Raw genomic sequence first — 19,115 nt, 5'->3', positions numbered from 1 at the left:
TTTGACTTTTTTGTTTATATGTGGCGGACCCTGCCACCTCTCTAGCTTCAAACGGTGTTACAGGGACCTTATTTTCCTCGGAGAACAACTTAGAACACTGTAAACAAAAATACATACATACATACACATACATATATTACCTCATTAATAATGTAAATACGAAAAAAAAATTGGAGTTTGTATCTCTTCCGTCAGACTACATATTGGCCCTTTAAAGGTGAGCTACAGGGGTTTTTGATGCATCCTGTATAAGTCAATCATCACTGATGTATACGAGGTGCAGCCTCGCTATAAAGTGTGTTTTCTTGGCCTGCTGACACACATTTCTGCTCCCACACTGACTCACGAGTACAACTGGGCTTTTATTTTGGAGGGGGTCCTGCCTCAACCCCGCTGGCTTGACAGCAGCCGGGTCGGTGTGAGTGGAAAAGGACATCTGCACTTATGTCACAGCGGCAGGCTGAGCTGGTACAGTGAGCACCAGACGTTACCGGCCCTCTGCACGTGTGTGTAGCCGGTCATTGTGTGACTGTGCGCCGCGCGCCTCACCGGCTTCACGGCGCTGATTTCACGCGTTCACTGACAAAATGATGATTCACTGTTAAGTAACGAACCTGGAGGGAGTTTATTCCGGAGTGGTGAGATCATCACATAGAGTATTTTTTTTTCATTCATTCATTTACTCGAGTATAAAAGGAATCGATGCGGTCGGTTTTCTGATTCGTGCGGTTTTTTTTCCTCGGATGTGAGTCAGAGAAGCGCGCAGTGAGATCACAGATCAGCCACTTACACCCTCATCACTGATATTAAACTACAATGGAGGTCGGTGAGGACAGTTCAAAGATACCGTCTGATGAGAGGTGTAATGCTGTGAAGCCCTCAGATCTGAAGGTGGCCGCCGAGAGGACGACGGCAGCCGAGGCGCGCAGACCCACATGGAGTGGGCGGCTAGACTTCGTCCTGGCGTCGGTGGGATACGCGGTGGGGCTGGGCAATGTGTGGAGGTTCCCCTACCTGTGCTACAGCAGCGGTGGAGGTGAGACTGAGGATGTTTACTGAAGCAGGGAGCCTCACCTCTGTCCGAACACACATTTATATTTATACACAAATGTGAAATAGCTTTCTGTTTTGCAAAGACCACTTGAGGACATTGCTGTTGCTGTAGAGACACTGAGAGCAGCCTGACAGTGGGAAAAGTCTAAACTTTAAAGAGGTCTTGTGATGCTAATGTTCAGGTTCATACTTTTTTATTTGGGGGTCTTCTTAGAATAGATTAACATACTTTAATTTTCAAAAAACATGCTATTTTTCTGATGGTGCATTGCTGCAGCGTCGCTTTTCACGCTGCGCCTTGAACGCTCCGTTTTACCTACAGAGTGAGACATCTCACCTCTGTTTCAGTCTTTGGTGAGAGTTGCACATGTGCATTACTTAATCAGAATTTCATAATTGCTTTCTTTGTCACCTACATTTGCACATATAAGGAATTTGTTAATGATAATAAAAAGAGGATACATAAATAGAGTGTGACAGTCCAGATTTGTTGCAAAAAGTTTGACCTAGCTTGTGCAAGGTCACAATAGATACTGATATTGCCATGTGCAAAATAAGAGCATCAGTGACTAAAACTTAAGGTAATTAATAGGCAGAATGTGGCCAATCAGAGGCAGAGTAGGGCGAGTCATGCCGAGCAAGGTAGTGTGATCTAAAATAACGCAGCTTACAGCAGTAGCAAGTGAGACACGAGTATGAACGAGATTTTAAAAGCTGAATTTGACTCATATTGTTTGAAAGATGTGGAGCATAAATATAAGGTTTGAAATCGAAGAAACTTAAAGTGGAGAGAGACGAATTTTCAACTGAAATATGTCGCGCGCCGAAGGTATTTCCAACATCTCTTACATGTGTTAGAGTCCTTTTTCTTCCTCAGACTTTAATACCTGCGTCATGAAAGCGAACAGTCACATGAGCGTATGAGCTGCACACACGCTCTTTCATAAATAGTCTCAGTCGTCACATGCGTCATTGTGGTGTTCATGTTCCACGCCAATCGTTACATTCATCTTTAAAGCCTTGTTATCCAACCATCAACTGTTCTCGTAACTGCAAAACCTGTTTGAGTACATGTCAAGCAGGATGAGGCGTGTTCAGAATGCAAATATGGAGAGAAGACCTGAAGTGTTCTCTGCGGACATTCAAATGTTTTTGACTTAAATAGAGCGGTTACAAACTTGTCATCCTGTCTACTATCCTGTAAACAAAGAGGCAAAGATGATTTTTTATACAGTTGAATGCCGAGTCTGCCCTGCACAGAAAGAACACATTAGGTGACGGTGACGTCTTTGGACTGTGTGGGAAAAAGTTGTAACGTATGAAACATATCTGCTGTTTTTACACCTGAGACACGGATTAAAAAATTACAAACACGCACCGACAGCAGGGACGTTTGTGCCGAGTCAAGTCACGATCGCTGTACGTTCGTTAGTGATCGTTACGCAGACGGACTGAGTGATGTCACAACATCATCGCTGTTGTGAGTGAGAATGACTCAGTAAAATTCAGTGCCGCTTCCACACTGGATCCCTTCATTTTCACCAGACTGAACATAGAGTTATTTAGTGATTTATTGAGCAATTAACCAATCATAAAGTCATTATCCAATCAATGATACAGCAGCTACCGCATCATATCTAAAGAACGGCTACACAGACTTGACTGCTGGTTGTATGATCACCCACTGTTCCTCTCTGCTCTTCTGATTCAGGTGCCTTCATGATCCCGTATCTCATCATGATGGTCCTGTGTGGCTTCCCTCTGCTCTTCATGGAGTATACTATTGGGCAGTACACTCGTTTAGGTCCCGTGCATGCTTTCGCCAAAATGTGTCCGTTGTTCAAAGGTGAGTGACTCTCCAGGCTGAAGGGTCCGCTCATGTGCGGCTGACGAACACCTGATGAGTTTACCTTCAGTTTCACATTTTATTCTTCGAGTTCTGCAAAGAGACAGTTTATTTTGTTGTTACTGTCCTCGACTCTGTGCCAAATATAACGCTTTTGTATACAAAACCAATGTGTGCATCCTCTCAAGAAAACCTCTTGTACACTCAGATAAGATGAGAGCGTCTCCTCAACCCTGATTTAAGGAAGCAAAAGGAGGATTTCCTCACGGAAGTGGGAGTAAACTTTCTTTACTGTGAAAGGTTGATGAAAATGTGGCTGGGAATTGATTTTTTTGACTTACTAAAAGAGTTTGATAGCAATATATTTCTATAGTTACCGTAAAAAAATGTGCTACAATCCATTGTTGAACAAATTGCCTCCCAAAAAAGTGAATTATTAACCATCTTTCCAAGAAATCCCAGTTGATCAATACAGTATGTAAACAAAGACCTCCACATCTTTTGAGTCGACATTTTCTGGAGAGGACAAGGCATCACATCTGGTTCATAAATGGTTTGAACAACATCAATTCATTCAGATCATGAGGATGAAACATTTTTATGTCTATGAGATAAACATTTTAAAACGAAAATGAAAGAGTAGAGTTCATAGTTGTCGATAATAGAGTAGTTTGTTGAGGGCTGAGTCGGCAGAAATGAAGCAATAACTCACAGTTATGACTGCTTGATTAACTTTTGTAGATTATCAGCAATAAATATGACATGAACGTTAACACCGGTTGCTGTTTGTTTTACAACCATGTTTCTAATAAAGTTGGGACACTGCAAGAAATGTCAGCAGAAAACTGAAAGCGATCAATAGCAAACAAACTGTGTTCAGGAACAAAGTGGTAAACCTCGCCGCAGCCTGACCTGTGAACGACTGAGCCTCCTCTTACCCAGTCATGATACCAGTAACCAGTTAAAGGATAATTTCACCTGTAAATGAACAGTGAACACAAAACATTTCTGGAGCTCCACAGCAAAAACGGCGTTGCAGTATTCTGCTAAAAAGCTGAAGTAGATGGAGACATAAAGCTTGTCCGGCAAACTCCGAGTCTCTGGAAGCCCTGAGATCTGAAATCTATTTGAAACGATGTTATTTAGTGATGATTTGGTTGAAACCATCACTGTAGCTGCTGAGCTAAAGTGCACATGCTGTCCGTCTGTTTAAATCACGTTCCAGAGACTTGGGTTATGCAGGATAAGGTTGCAGAGCCATTTTCTTTCACTTTTCAGTTGTGACAGTTGTTGCTACGTTTAGTGGACGATGAACAACAGAATTTTCATTTTTGGGTGAACTTATCCTTTAACCCCCTTTTCGTTGCTCCTGTCATCTCGTTTGAAGATTCAAAACAAACGTACATTGACAAAAAATCCATTTTATAACCTCGTAAAACACTAAATATTGTGTGTTTGTTGCTGTTTTTATTTGCGCACACATCAAAAAGGATCAGCTAGTGATCGCTTCATGTTTTATATATGACTTACAAAGTGTCCCAACTTCTTTCGGAGTGGATGTATGATAAGAAACAGGAACATAAAGAAAACCCAGACAAACTGTAATACTGTATGTACATTGCACCAAAGTACAAAGTCCAGATACTTTTCCTGTGCAATTGAGTCTATCTTGCAAAAGCCTGAAAAATGAAAGCCTCCCTCTCTTCATCTGGAGAGTTATTTAACAGTCTTGGATGATTTAAAGCTGCTTTTTTCTGCGCAGCAAATCATAAAATACATCCACCATCCAGACAGTGTATATACGGTGTACATGTTATATGTGGTATTTCAGTTTTAAGGGTTGTTCTTCATGGGTCTTAACCAAAGAAATCAAGCTTTAGAGAAGGACACGTCTCTGTTCTGGTTGTAACAAGCCGGCGTAATGACCGTTACACCAACTCACTCATGTCAGCCGTGGACGGGCTGTATCAGTAGTTATATATTGACTAACCAGTGAGTCTACTTTTCATCAGAGATGATATGTGTGCAGTTAGACGACTGTTTGTCATGTCGGTTTGCGTCTGTCGTTCGTGCCATATGTTTCTGTCTTTTAGTATATTTTGATGCATATCTGGATCCAAAATCCAAAACAGATATTTTAAATGTTTGTCCGATCATGTTGGAGGTCTGTGCTGCACGTTGGAGTGCTGTGTTTTCACTTTGAAATGACATCTGCCCTTTTTCCTGTCTTGATCAACGAATTGTTTTCACATGTTGATGGATGAGAACTTGTTGCACTAACAATTAAGTCCCTTTTCTCCTTTGACTTATTTATCTTGATCAATATTAAGTATGCAATAAACATGAAATGTCTATCATTCAGAAAGAAATCATTAAAATCAACTGAACCGTTTGGCTCGGTGACCTTGAATTCGATTTAATTTGCACGATGATTAAGTCAAATGACTAAAGACGAAGTGCTCTCACAGTTCACACCAGTTCCCAAATCAAATAATCAGGCAAATCATGTGGATCGCCATCCGGTTATTTAACAGCTCTCAAAATCACACACACCAGGAGCTCCTTGCAAAATTGTAAAATCGAATCGATGACCGAGCTGAAAAGTGTGAACTCTCAGAGCTCCTCTAACCGATTACTGATCAAACCAAACAAGAGCCCAGCCATCAACGATCAATACTTGTGGGTGTGAAGTGAATATGCTGCCTGTCTTGTTCTAACTGAAGATTTTTCTCCATAGTTTTCTTATCTCCTTTAATAACAGAGATTATCTACCCGGTCAAAACGTATGGGTCCTTCACTTGATTTATCGCTCATTTCTTCCTGGTTATTGATCTGTGCTAAACAAGGTCCAAAAGCAGGTAGTTCTTCTCTGTATGTTTTTTGAATGATTTCTCCTGTGCAACTCAGTGCAGATTGCTGTGATGAACCTGTGATCCCTGATTTAGATGCTCCTGCAAATATCTATCACAAATCAACAACGTATTCTCATGTTTAATTTACTGCAATGTGCTGCAATCAAAGCGTAGAAATGTGCCAGTTTTGATTGGAAATATCCAAAATGTTGTGTCAGTGAGCAGTTGAGGTGCGACAAGGGTAATAAATTGATTTTAAAAAGAGACAGAGGAGGACGGCTCTCACCATCTCCCTCCACCTTTGTCTGCTCTGCTTTCTTTTTGAATCCAGCAGCCGGTAATGTTTTGCCAGTTTAAAATAACAAATCACTTCCCCACTTGGGGTTTGTACCAGCAGAGCAGTCAACCGCGTGAGCTAGATTTGCAAAGCAAAAGAAGTCGGCAGGCGTTAGGACGGAGTGCTTGTAGTGGATCGCACACTGTCGTTCTTGCTGATCCTGGAGATCGGAGAGCGGTTACTTTTGGCTCTGTCGTTATGATGACACAGAACCCGTTTTCAGCCGCCTGTCCTCCCATTTATCAGATATTGAGGCTGGGTCTGGCAGAGCGTGGCATTCCAGTCGAATAAAAAAAATAAACTGCTGAAAAAGAAAGCGAGAGCCACTAAATACTGGCAATTAGCCAATTAGCCAATTAGCAGCCAGTTAGCCTAGTTGGGAATAAAGACTGGGAACAGAGGAAACAGTTAGCTTACTAGCTCACTGGCTACCTAACTATACGGAGGACTTTGCACCACTATGTACCAAACCAAATTTCCAGAGTTTTACCAACTTCAGACACCAACAGAAACAATGAACCTCGTCTTTAACAGCTGTAACTAGCTGAGAAACGTCTATTTGCTTTCTTGCTAGATGTGGCGCCGCTCAGCTCCAACGCCGATGGTCTGAGTGCTAATTTCGACTTCTCTTCAGCATCAACTTCATCCGACCTGTCGGGGCCAGTGTGGCTGCTTTTTAATCAGCGAATCACACCGCGTTCGTTAGCTTACCTGTTCGTGTCGGCCATCAATGGATGTATAGGTTACTATACGTGCTGTCCCGTTCTCGTTGGCGAAACATAGATTTTTCTTATTCCCTGGGCTAATTTTAGGGCTTTAATGAGTTTTAAAGGTGCTCCTAGTTGGATTTAATTACCTTTGGGCAGAGCCACATTAGGGTTTTCCAGCTGTTTCCAGTCTTTGTGCTAAGCTAAGCTAAGCTAAGCAAAGCTCCAACTTTATATTTGTTGTACACGTGAGAGTCTCTTCGCAAGTCAGTGGAAAATCAGATTTCACAAAATGTTGATCTACGTGTCAGATAGATCAAAGAGTAGAGAAGTTATTCTAGAAATAGCAGTTTTAAACGGAAGAAGGAAGCAGTGAAAAAATGTCTCATGGAGGCTGCTTACTGAAGATGCTTTCTTGCATTTAAAGTGTTTACTCTTCCTCCGTCAAAATATGAGCCTCTGCTCGCTGAGCTCGTTTGCTGAGTCATTGCTCAGAAGGAAAACGGGTGCGAATACTAGAAACGCACATACCTTTAATGCCAGCGTACGCACTCCGACCTGAAACGTGATAACGCGTCAGAGAAGCACAGGTGTTCAAAGACTGAATAATTTACATTTGTTGGAGGACTTTGATCTCACCTTTTATCCAGCTGGGCGAGGGCCTGTTGTATTCACAGGACAGATGACAGAGAGGAATGTTTAATCCGTTGCTCCAGGAATGCCTTTAATGTGTGGCCGAGTTTTGATTGTTTTCATCTTGGCCACCGCTGACCTGAGATTAGACACCGGCACTTCTCTGTTCTCTAACTTTTAGTATGATGCAGGATATAGCCCCTAATTACAATCCCAGGCCCAAATAATTGACCCTCCCCATTCAGAGCAGTTTTAAGAAGTGTAGGCTACAACTTCCTCCCCACAGATGGCATCACTTCTGTAGATCCGTCCCTCACTTTGTGTCTTCTTCCCCCCTACGTGTCACTCTGCAGGTGTTGGTCTGGCCACAGTTGTTATCGCCTTTGTGTTTTCCACGTACTACAGCGTGCTCATGGCTTGGGCACTTTACTATTTGTTCAACTCGTTCGGAGCGACCCTCCCCTGGACGTCCTGCAACAACACCTGGAACGATGTCGGAAACTGTTCCAGCGGTTTTCAAGGCAACAACACCCACGTGCAGTCTGCCAGCCAGCAGTTCTTTGAGTGAGAAAACTTTCCTTCGTTTTCAACCGCAGAAATGTACCGTTTCTTTACAATAACTACACCCTGACCGAAATTATCCACCGATATTGGCCTATCACAGATACATCCTTATCAGCGCAGCAGAAAAAGATGCTTGAGATGGTCTGTAATCATTCAATCCCCAATAAAGTTAAAGGGATATTCCGGTGTAAGTTTATTCCATGGCCTAAATCACCGTGACACTCTGTGTGACTCCCTCTCGAGAGATCAAGTTAGCAGACTGCTAATTTACGGAGTTTTATCAACCTCAGAAACAACCGCATCACAACAATACACTGCAGGAAATGGATCCAAATATAAACCGCCACCAAAAAGCCACAAATAATGCTCAGAACAGCACCAAACTTCAGCAACAGTACAAATAGGGTCTCAGCACATAGTCCGGGGCATCTAACCTCCGCTAGCTGAGCTGGATTTCTACTGAAAAGCTGACTAAATTTACCACTCTTCTGCAGCAGCTTCCTGTTGACGGGAAGTCCCGATGAGTCGATTACCGAGTGCAGTAGAGTTCCGCGGCTCATGGATGAAAATGTATGATTATGACTCCTTGGAAAAGCAATCAAAGTTCATATGTGTCTTACCTGCCAGTTTATAACAGTTATTATCGAGAGCGGACAGGGAAAAGAACGGAATTGAGCATTTCTAACCGCACTCGGTAATCGTCGCGTCGGGACTTCCCCGACCCGGAAACTGATGGAGGAGAGTTGAAATCTGTTTTTAGCTTCACAATAGAAATCCAGCTAAGCTAGCGGAGGTTAGATGCCCCGGACTATGTGCTGAGACCCTATTTGTACTGTTGCTGAAGTTTGGTGCTGTTCTGAGCATTATTTGTGGCTTTTTGGTGGCGGTTTATATTTGGATCCATTTACTGCAGTGTATTGTTGTCGTGCGGTCGTTTCTGAGGTTGATAAAACTCCGTAAATTAGCGGTCTGCTAACTTGATCTCTCGAGAGGGAGTCTAACACAGTTTCACTGTGATTTAGACCATGGATTAAATTTACACCGGAATATCCCTTTAAGTGTTTAAATGCGCTAATGTGATTTAGGGATATGTCGTTATCAGAATTTTTTACTTCCTTATAACTGTGTATCAGTAAACTATAAAATGTAAAAACTGTAAAATGTATCGGCACCATAAAATGAGCGCAGGTCGAGTCTGATAGCAACACTGTGTATGTTAATGTGTCTTACATTCGGTGTCTTACAAGGCGCCCTCACTAAAATCACATGGTGTGTTTCATGTGGTGTTTTGGTCGATATATAATATAATATATATATTTCGCAACAACTTTTTTTTAAACTTCTTTTTCCATTTTTCCCCCCCAGTCACAGGCTCCTGGAGAGAACGAACGGCATTAGTGAAGCTGGTGGGATTCGCTGGGAACTCTTCGGCCTTCTCATGGTGACCTGGGTCATCGTGTATTTTTGCATATTCAAAGGAGTCCAATCCACCGGCAAGGTTTGAATAACGGCTGCTTTTTTTGTGCATTGTGATGACATGGCGAATGTTTGTGTTGGCCCCATTCTTTTATTATTCTCTGTCGACATTTTGTCACAATTACTATTTGTATTTTCAGCCATTTCAAGGATAGAGACGAGCAGGTTTATAGAGAAGCGCTTCATTCTCGTGCAGATAAATGGAATATAGTTTGATAATCTCTGATATTTCCCAGAATGCCATTTAAAGTGCCGTCCAATGGTTATTCACTGTATTCTACTGCATGTGTTGTTTCTTTTGCAGGTGGGAAGCTTTTGTTGCACAAAGACAAGCTTCAGACACAAAACAAACATGTTCGCTCAGCCGACTCAAATGAGGACGTGATAAAATGACACAGTGACGACTGGATATTCTAACTTCATGCATGTTTCTTTATGACATTGAATTTCAACTACACTTTGATAGAATAACCTTGTTTGAGGCAGATTCAGATATTTCCTTCACTGCATAAATCAACTCGTCCTCGCTGGCCGCAGAGGCTCGACTCCTGCGACCTCACAGCGCGTTGATCAGTTCCTGCTCTTCACTGTTTGTGTCACACAGGTTGTGTATTTCACCGCTATATTTCCGTACTTCATCCTGTTTGCGCTGCTCATTAACAACGTGCAACTCCCTGGAGCTAAGATTGGTATCCTCTACTTTGTGACGCCCGTCTGGAGCAAACTGTTCGAAGTGAAGGTGAGACTCAAATGATAAATGGTATAAATGTTGTATTTAACTTCTATTCAGCGTCTGTTTGTGTGTGAAATCAAGGAATGTCCTACAGATCACCATTTGTTTAGACTGAAGCCTCCTTTTTTTCACAGAATAGACTCTTATCTTGTGTTTGCCCAAGCAGTAAACTCAACTGAAGCCAGAGCTGCAAGAGGAAAGAAGGGAAGAGGTCATCGGAGGAATAAACTCGATAAACTCTTTAGGTTGGACTTAGAACAAGAACCGCTGCCGGAATAACATTTCAGGACAGAAAGCAAAAGAGCTTCAAATCTCCCTAAGTAGTCTGGCATGTCTGCAGACAGCTATTTTGGATCTCTTAGTTTACAAGAAACACAGAGAACATAACTGTAACTTTACTGACTCAACTCGTTTCTGCCGAAACTTTGAGTACACTCGACATCTGCAGCGGACCAGCTTGAACCGTTTGCCGCCATTAAACGGCATGTCCACGTTGCGGTTTAGAACAAAAAATACAAATGTCAGTGGCAAAGAGTAATAAACATGTGCAATCCAATCAAGTTAAAGAGAAACACTCAAACACACTGACAGCAAACAACTCCACAGCTGTGATCACATTTTGATTCAGATCCCGACTGGTGCACTGTGGAGGCTCAGTCGTTCTTATATCAGTTTTAGAAGGAGTTTCCCATTATGATGACTTACGAGATCACATTTTGCGGGAACGGACTTCTATAGATGCTCAGAGATGCAAGACATCACCTCTTCTCCAACTTCAAACCTGTAAGAAGGGTTCAGATAAAAAAACCCACAACTTAGATCGATCCAAGTTTGGTTGAAAGTGTTTTGCGTCTTGGAGGATCCTTGTAGTTCAGAGTGTAACGCTGATGATTGAGGAAAATAAGTTTCAAGCAAGCAAATCAAGCAAATCTTTACTCTTTGCTGTGTTTCATCTCCATGGTAGGTTTGGGTTAATGCAGCTGCCCAGGTGTTTAACTCCATTGGAGTAGGATTTGGCTCCATGGTGACGATGGCGAGTTACAACAAGTTCAACAACAACATCCTCAGGTAAAGATTCGTTCTCTGTGTGGAAAACCGGGAAAATGGGTGCATAGACATATGTCAAATGAAATGTGTCACATTATTTTAGGGGACTTAAACAATAAAAACATTAAAATATACCTTAGTCATCATGAGTCTTGTATTTATGGGACTCTACTCACTTATTTTAGACTGCAAACATGCTGACGTCACAGTCATTTTGTGACAAGATCAACAAAAGATGGCAAATATTATGACGGTTTGTTGTCGATTCCCTCAGTGCGTGTGTGTGTGTGTGTGTGTGTGTGTGTGTGTGTGAATTTTCTCACAGCAGCAAAGAAAAACAAAGCGGACAAATTGTTTAAGGAAGTAGCTCCAGTTTTAGTCGTCTCTCTAAATTTGCTGTTGGGTCAAACACACTCGCTCTCTCTGGGGGGGAGGTCACTCTGGAGATGAACCGAGCTGAACCCAGTCTGCTGGGCTCGGTACCGTCCACACAACCAATCAGTGAGACGTAGAGAACGACTGGTGACAGCATTGTTTTGTCAGGCGCTGAGATTTTTGGACTTGTTCGCTCAGAACTGTTCTGGACATTTATGCAAAACGGCACATTTAATTAGGAAGTAACAGCTTTATTTGTTTTCTTTTCAAAATAAAAGCCAGAGGATGCAGTATGCACGCACATTGCACACATCATGTACGCACAGGGAGAGTTACTGTATAAAGTATGTTTATCTTTATTCTGAGAGTTTTTATTATATTTCATTAACATCCTTATTTATTTATTGTCTCTGTTGTTTTAGACATACTCTCGTGCTGCTACTTACTTGTGAATTCCTCCCGATCAATAGAGGAACATCTTATCTTAACCAACAGCTCTTTAATATTCGGCTAACGTGAAAAAAATCGTCAGTATCGCAATTATTCACAGACTTATCCAAATTGTCTGATTGATGAAGGAAAATATCCCAAACCATCTCTGTAAAAACCTTTGACTCTCACATGTCGACAAAATGAAACAAGAATGTTGAACTTTATCCAGTGTTTTCATTCCTGCTCTTACCTACGTGCAAATATTTTGAACGGAAAAGAGGAAAAGCTTCTCTGTGAGAGGCAGAAAATAGACCAGAAACCCTCAACTGCCCGACATGATTCACCTGGCAGACACATTTTTACTTTTATTTCCACTGTGTAGGATTCCTTTCTCTGACAAACTCACAGTTTGTTGATCTCGGTGTCTCTGGTGTCTTAAGTTTCTTGAACCGTGCTGGAAAACGTTCTCCTTCTTTTCCAGGGATGCTTTGATTGTAACAGTCACCAACTCATTGACGAGCATCCTGGCTGGCTTTGTGATCTTCTCCGCTATCGGCTACATGTCTCATATTCACAACCTCCCGGTGGAAAACATAGCTACAGACGGTAAGCATCGAGCCCGCCGCACCACACGCTCTCAGCACTGTTTGTATGTGAAGGCTCTCTGGTCTGGATGTGATGTATAAGATGTCAGGGGTTTTTACAGACAGACAAACAAATAGGCCCTGAACTCTGCTGTCAGCTGTAAGAACTTGTTTTGGTTTTCATCCTCTCGGGAGCATTTTGTCCTTCTTTCCATGGGAAAACAAGACACGGATTTCTCGATGTGCACGTCTGCCTTGAGTATCTGACATGTGCAGGTCACTCAAGGATAAATAGTGGAAATTTACAGTTTCTTAAAGTGGTACTCCACCGATTAACGTATTACTGAGCCTGTAACGACGATGGAGAAAAATATCCTTCACATCCAGTTTGTAATAAGATTAATCCTTTTTAGAAATGTAACAAATTGGATGTTTATGCAGGGAAGGTCTAATGAAAGACGAGGTGCATTATGGGAAATGTAGAATCCAGTTTTTTTGGAAAGGAAAACAATAGAAAAGCATAATGTGGGCCAGCGGCGTTACGTGAGATGACCCGTTTCCTACTTCCTACCTTCCTGCTTCCGCACCATCAATCGGACGACAGCAGTCTTTGAAACAACTGCACACCTGTAAAGTTCTGGGACTCTGTCTGTGGACGATAGCACCACAGCTGTGCAAGAAAGACGTATACAGACCGGGCAAAATACTCAAAGGCACTTCTGTGGTTGTTCCTGCGACCGAAGGTGTCAGTCAGGTTCACAGGGATGATGTAATAAAAGGTTTGAGGAGATCATTCACAAAGTAAATCTTTCCTGTTCTCCTCCTCTGGCAGCAGCTCATTCATGTTTCTCGGAGCGTAGAGCGTAGAGCGTAGCGTTGTTCGGTCCGTCCATGACATCGTATCCAACGGTGCTCCTGTCTGGAACAAAGCCCAAATGAACTGGTCCAGGTTCAGTGCTTCACACGGGGCGTTCAGCGTAAATGAAATGGAATTGGAACAAAAACTTGTAGCAAACCAAACATGTTACAACACATTTATGCACCACTGTGCAGCCAGCAGCCGGTTAGCTTCGCTTAGCTTAGCATGCAAATTAGAGAGAATGGCTAGCCGAGTTGTGTGCAAAGGTAAAAAAAGATGGCGCACCTGTGAGCTCACTCATGGACATCCCTCATCTCATCGTACTAACAACACTTTAACTTTATCTCGGCCCAGGTCCCGGGTTGGTGTTTGTCGTGTACCCGGAGGTCCTCTCCACCATGCCCGCCTTTCAGCTGTGGGCCGTTCTGTTCTTCTTCATGCTGCTGTTACTGGGTTTGGACAGCCAGGTAAACATCTCTCAACACTCCTGTAAGCACACAGAGGAGGACGACAGCATGATGATGAAGCACTGCACATTTGAATTTGTAGTTACACAATTAATTAATTAAAATGAATAAATAAAATAAAGGGCTCCTGTCGATAACACTTAAGTCAGACATTGTTTGTCTCTCAGGCGTCGGTTCTCTTTTGGGCGAAGCCGGTGTTTCATTACTCAGCTTACGTACGGAGGATTCTGTCTGTGTTTCTCTGTAACTGTTTACCCAGCTGTGTTCATCTTCTGGCCGTAGTCACGGAAATGATTACACATATAATTTATTCAACAACATAAATAAAGTGCCGCTAACCCAAACTGACTTGCAAGCAATTAACAATTACTGTTTTTTTCTTCCTTGTATTAACATTGACATCCCACTCCTTTTATTTTGGAACTTCAAGGTCCGAAGAGCTGATTACTAAAGTAGTTTATGCTTTTATTTTCTCACCTCTTCCTGTGTGGACGTACCCAGATATTCTACTTGATAAAAAGTACATGATTTATGACCAGCAACATGTATTTGAAGTATGACAATTAAAGGTACTTACAGTGCAAAATGTCAAAAGTTAATATGTGCAACGAGATCTTTGTTTTTTTAAACTACTTTTATTTTGACGCTCATCTCTGCAGTCATGGTCACACAGCTCTCTGCACCGCCTCGTAACTGCACCTCAAACAAAGACAAACAAACGTCTGAGAGTCACGACAAATCAAGAGAAAACGGCAGATGAACGCAGTTATTAACGCAGTTTTTTTCTGTTTTGTTTTGTGTGCCACAGTTCGCCACGGCTGAGGTCGCCGTTACATTTATAAAAGACGAGTTTGGCCCTCAAGTTATGCGTTTCTTGAAGAGAGAAGAGCTGCTGACCCTCGTTGTGTGCATCGTTTACTTACTTCTGGGGATCCCTCACATTACCCAGGTAGCCATGAAACTCTTTGAAACCACATTTTAAGGATATGAGATACAACTGCTGTGTCGCTAGTGACAGAGTTGGTCTTTCTCTTCCGTCTTCTTCTCTTCTCCTTCCTGTACAGGGAGGTATTTATATGTTTCAGCTGATGGACCAGTACGCCGCCGTGGTTTCCCTTATGTTCCTGGCTTTCTTTGAAGTTGCAGCTGTCTGCTGGGTCTTTGGTAAGCTCCGCATCAAGTTCACAAGTTCAAATGTTTGGCTTTTTTGGCCTCTAAGCTTTATTCCTTTTGCGTCAGGTGTCTCGAGGATCTCCTTAATGATTGAGAGGATGCTCGGAAAAGCTCCGAACATCTACTTTCGTCTCTGTTGGAAGTTTTTCTCTCCTGTACTGGTGCTGGTGAGGTTTTAAACGTTATCTTAAAGGGATATTCCGGTGTAAATTTAATCCATGGTCTAAATCACCGTGAAACTGTGTTAGACTCCCTCTCGAGAGATCAAGTTAGCAGACCGCTAATTTACGGAGTTTTATCAACCTCAGAAACGACCGCACGACAACAATACACTGCAGTAAATGGATCCAAATATAAACCGCCACCAAAAAGCCACAAATAAAGCTCAGAACAGCACCAAACTTCAGCAACAGTACAAATAGGGTCTCATCACATAGTCCGGGGCATCTAACCTCCGCTAGCTTAGCTGGATTTCTGTTGGGAAGCTAAAAACAGATTTCAACTCTCCTCCATCAGCTTCCGGGTCGGGGAAGTCCCGACGCGACGATTACCGAGTGCGGTTAGAAATGCTCAATTCCGTTCTTTTCCCTGTCCGCTCTCGATAATAACTGTTATAAACTGGCAGGTAAGACACATATGGACTCTGATTGCTTTTCCATGGAGTCATAATCAGACATTTTCATCCATGAGCCGCGGAACTCTACTGCACTCGGTAATCGACTCGTCGGGACTTCCCGTCAACAGGAAGCTGCTGCAGAAGAGTGGTAAATTTAGTCAGCTTTTCAGTAGAAATCCAGCGAAGCTAGCGGAGGTTAGATGCCCCGGACTATGTGCTGAGACCCTATTTGTACTGTTGCTGAAGTTTGGTGCTGTTCTGAGCATTATTTGTGGCTTTTTGGTGGCGGTTTATATTTGGATCCATTTACTGCAGTGTATTGTTGTCGTGCGGTCGTTTCTGAGGTTGATAAAACTCCGTAAATTAGCGGTCTGCTAACTTGATCTCTCGAGAGGGAGTCTAACACAGTTTCACGGTGATTTAGACCATGGATTAAATTTACACCGGAATATCCCTTTAATTAAAATCAGCACAGCTCAAGCTTCAGTTATAGTTTTGCATTATCAGTACAAATGTCAGACTATCCTCCTCCCCCCTACACAGCTTATCCTGATCTCCAGCATTGCCCAGTACTCCTCAACTAAATATGAAAAGTTCATATACCCACTGTGGGCTGAGTTGGTGGGCGTTGGCGTCGCACTGGTTATCATAGTGTGGATCCCACTTGGAGCCATTCAAGAGATCTATAACAACAAAGGTTCACTTCTTCAGGTGAGCAGCCGTGACAGCAGTCTAGTCGAAGTTTCTCAGAGGGGTTTGTCTTCTTTTTACTGTCTCAGTTCACGTTCAACAAAGTTTCCCTGAAGAGTTAGTTTGTTTCTGAAATGTTTTCCCTCTTCAACCTCCAGAGATTAAAAACAGCCTCGACCCCCACAATAGACCTGGACGCTGAGGATTGGCTGCCAGAAAAGCAAAACCTCGACAACCCCGCGTCTGAAACCTTGTTGACTTCAGTGGCGTGAGCAGGAATCCAGCACAAAGCCACGTCGGTGCGCCTGTACGCGCCGCGTTTAGTGACGTGATGAACCACAATTACAGTCTTAAAGTTTCCATCGTCATATAAGTCATATTCTTTCCGTGTTACCAAAGGAATCCTCACATTATCTTAAAGGATGAATTCACCCGAAAATGAAAATGTCAACGTTATCTGCTCATCTTCATGCCGATGGACACCCAAGTGAAGTTTCGTCGTCAGCAAAACATTTCTGGAGCTTCGCAAAACAGCGCTGCAGCTTTTTCTTGGTTCTTTTGGACTTGTTTCAGTTTGTTGAGGACGTTTCACCTCCCATCCAAGAGTTAGTTTTTTAGAAACACCCCCAAGAAACAGAAGAAGAAAGTCCGATTCCCTACGATGCAGCACTTAGATTTATCATGACCTGGATGACTGAGAACCTTAATCAACATAACATGGCTCCTGACAGCTCGTACAGCGTAATCCAAATCTTCACAAGCCCAGAGATCCCAAATTATTTTGAAAAGACATGATTTTGGCTTCAGAAAGGGTTTAGATAACGTCTTTCTACCTGAGTTGTTTAGGAGAACGCTGCAGAGCTGTTTTGTTGTGAAGCTCCAGAAATATTTCGAGGACTACGAAACTTCCCGCAAAACTTCCCATCGGCATGAGGATGAGTAGAAAGTGACTGTATTTTCAGTTTTGGGTGATTTTTCTTTTAGGCGTATCGTACATTTATGGTGCTTTAACCCACTTGCTCTTCACAGTTGACTTCCACAGAATGAAAACACCACTTTGTTCAAAGTGTACAATCAAAATCTGAGATTTTGTCCTCCGACTGAAGGTTAGATTCATTTAATCTGATCAGTTACGAGTGATCATGTGTCCTGTCGACTATGCAGCCAAAGAGGGTCAAATGATAATCCCCAAATTTATGCACTTTTTTCTCTTGCAATCTATGATAGATGTCAGTGAGTTTGAGTGGATTAAGTGTATTACTCATCTGTGGCAGAGGCAATCATTATCTTAACTTACTTTTTAGCTGAATACATTTGTACCGGAACACCTGTTTTGGATGAAGCGCATCACAAACAGGCTGCGAAAGTCTCTGAACCGCGACACGACAACCTGTCTGAGCCAGAAAAGACGAGAAAAAGCAGACGAGGACGCTTATCGTTAGCGTGTGATGAGCGATGAGGTAAAACCCTTGAACAGACATTAGCCGAGGTGATCAAAAGTGGGACGGGGATGGATGTGATCTGGGCTGCAGGTTAATGTTACACCCGTGAATCAGTGCTCGGACGATCCGCCTGATCTCTGCACGTTGAGAGGTGGATTAATCAGTAGTGCGTCGGCATTACTTGAACTCTCTTGGAGCAGGAGGACTCGGAAGAGTTTTAGAGATTACAAGTGGTGCCTTTGATCAACGTCCACGAAGCTGAATCGGGCTAACGAGGGCAGATAATCCTCAGGATGGCAACGTTTATCTGGTAATCTGGGATCTCTCCGGTTCCTGCGTTCCAAGAACCAAAAACCTGCAGTTAATCACTGATCACAAGGACTCTCGTAGTCTAACTCCAGCTTCAACTTCAACTCGTTTCTTTTAATGATTGACCTCCTGTCGCGGCGGGTTCGCAGTCAGAATGTACCAGATTTTTTTTAGGGTATTCTGTCGTACGTGAACGGAAGAAGGTTCAAGTCAGAGTCGGAATTATAAGCTTCGGGTTAATGCGTAACGTGTAGTAGACGATCTACCTCAACTGGAAATGACCGGAGGAGTTACTTCACACAGTCAAGATCGTCTAACTATTACTGATATCTCACCAGACACACCATCGTTCAGTGCCTTGTAGTTTTTCTCGAAAGCATCGAACACACGCTCTGATAATAAACACAATAATGACGCACGTATTTTACACCTCGTTCTCACTATTTAAAGCGATTATGAAGAAAATAATAACACACAGTTTCTGAGTGCAACACCGCTGTCTTAAATACAAATCCCAGGTCTGTGAGAAACCGTCAGATGTAATGTCGGTGCTAACTACTAACAAAACTCACCACATCACGACAGTGCTGCGTGCTGGACGCTGGTACGTTGAAGTAAACGCGGATGTAACGCAGAGCTCATTACAAGGCAAAACATGATTTTTAAGATGTTATATAAAGGTTGAAGAGAAGGTTACGTAATGTTGCTTTAAAGCGAAACTCCCGCCAAAAAGCAACCGAGGCTTTATTTGGGATTGAATATGAGTCAAACCTTCGTGTGAAAGCATAATTACGACGAAAGAGGCACTTTTAAGATTTACCGTAGTTTCGGTTTTGGGCACGTTAATTTTGAACGGGAGTGCATGGGGCAAGACATGCTAGCATCAAAATCGCTATTTTTAGAACACTAAGAAGGCTCGA

The 19,115-nt window shown here is 42.6% G+C and overlaps 1 protein-coding gene across 3 annotated transcripts; it reads left to right on the top strand.

Annotated features, from left to right (window-relative positions):
* Positions 1–405: 405 nt before the first annotated feature.
* On the top strand, positions 406–17,195 carry LOC115582183 (sodium- and chloride-dependent GABA transporter 1). Of its 3 annotated transcripts, XM_030417990.1 has the most exons (14): positions 902–1,036; positions 2,765–2,899; positions 5,661–5,757; positions 7,782–7,992; positions 9,358–9,490; positions 10,073–10,207; positions 11,166–11,269; positions 12,537–12,661; positions 13,853–13,965; positions 14,774–14,914; positions 15,030–15,129; positions 15,205–15,305; positions 16,298–16,465; positions 16,603–17,195. In XM_030417990.1, exons 2-14 carry the CDS (start codon positions 2,867–2,869, stop codon positions 16,714–16,716), a joined length of 1,575 nt encoding a protein of 524 aa, XP_030273850.1. In that variant the 5' UTR covers positions 902–1,036; positions 2,765–2,866; the 3' UTR covers positions 16,717–17,195. The 3 variants fall into 3 exon arrangements, with proteins under 3 accessions (XP_030273849.1, XP_030273850.1, XP_030273851.1); XM_030417989.1 differs by lacking the exon at positions 5,661–5,757 and having other exon boundaries at positions 406–1,036; XM_030417991.1 differs by lacking the exon at positions 902–1,036 and having other exon boundaries at positions 2,838–2,899; positions 5,637–5,757.
* Positions 17,196–19,115: the final 1,920 nt, after the last annotated feature.

The sequence above is a fragment of the Sparus aurata genome, chromosome 5 (genome assembly GCF_900880675.1).
Source record: "Sparus aurata chromosome 5, fSpaAur1.1, whole genome shotgun sequence".
In the NCBI taxonomy this organism is placed as follows: domain Eukaryota; kingdom Metazoa; phylum Chordata; class Actinopteri; order Spariformes; family Sparidae; genus Sparus; species Sparus aurata.
This window is presented reverse-complemented; position numbering and strand designations above follow the sequence as displayed.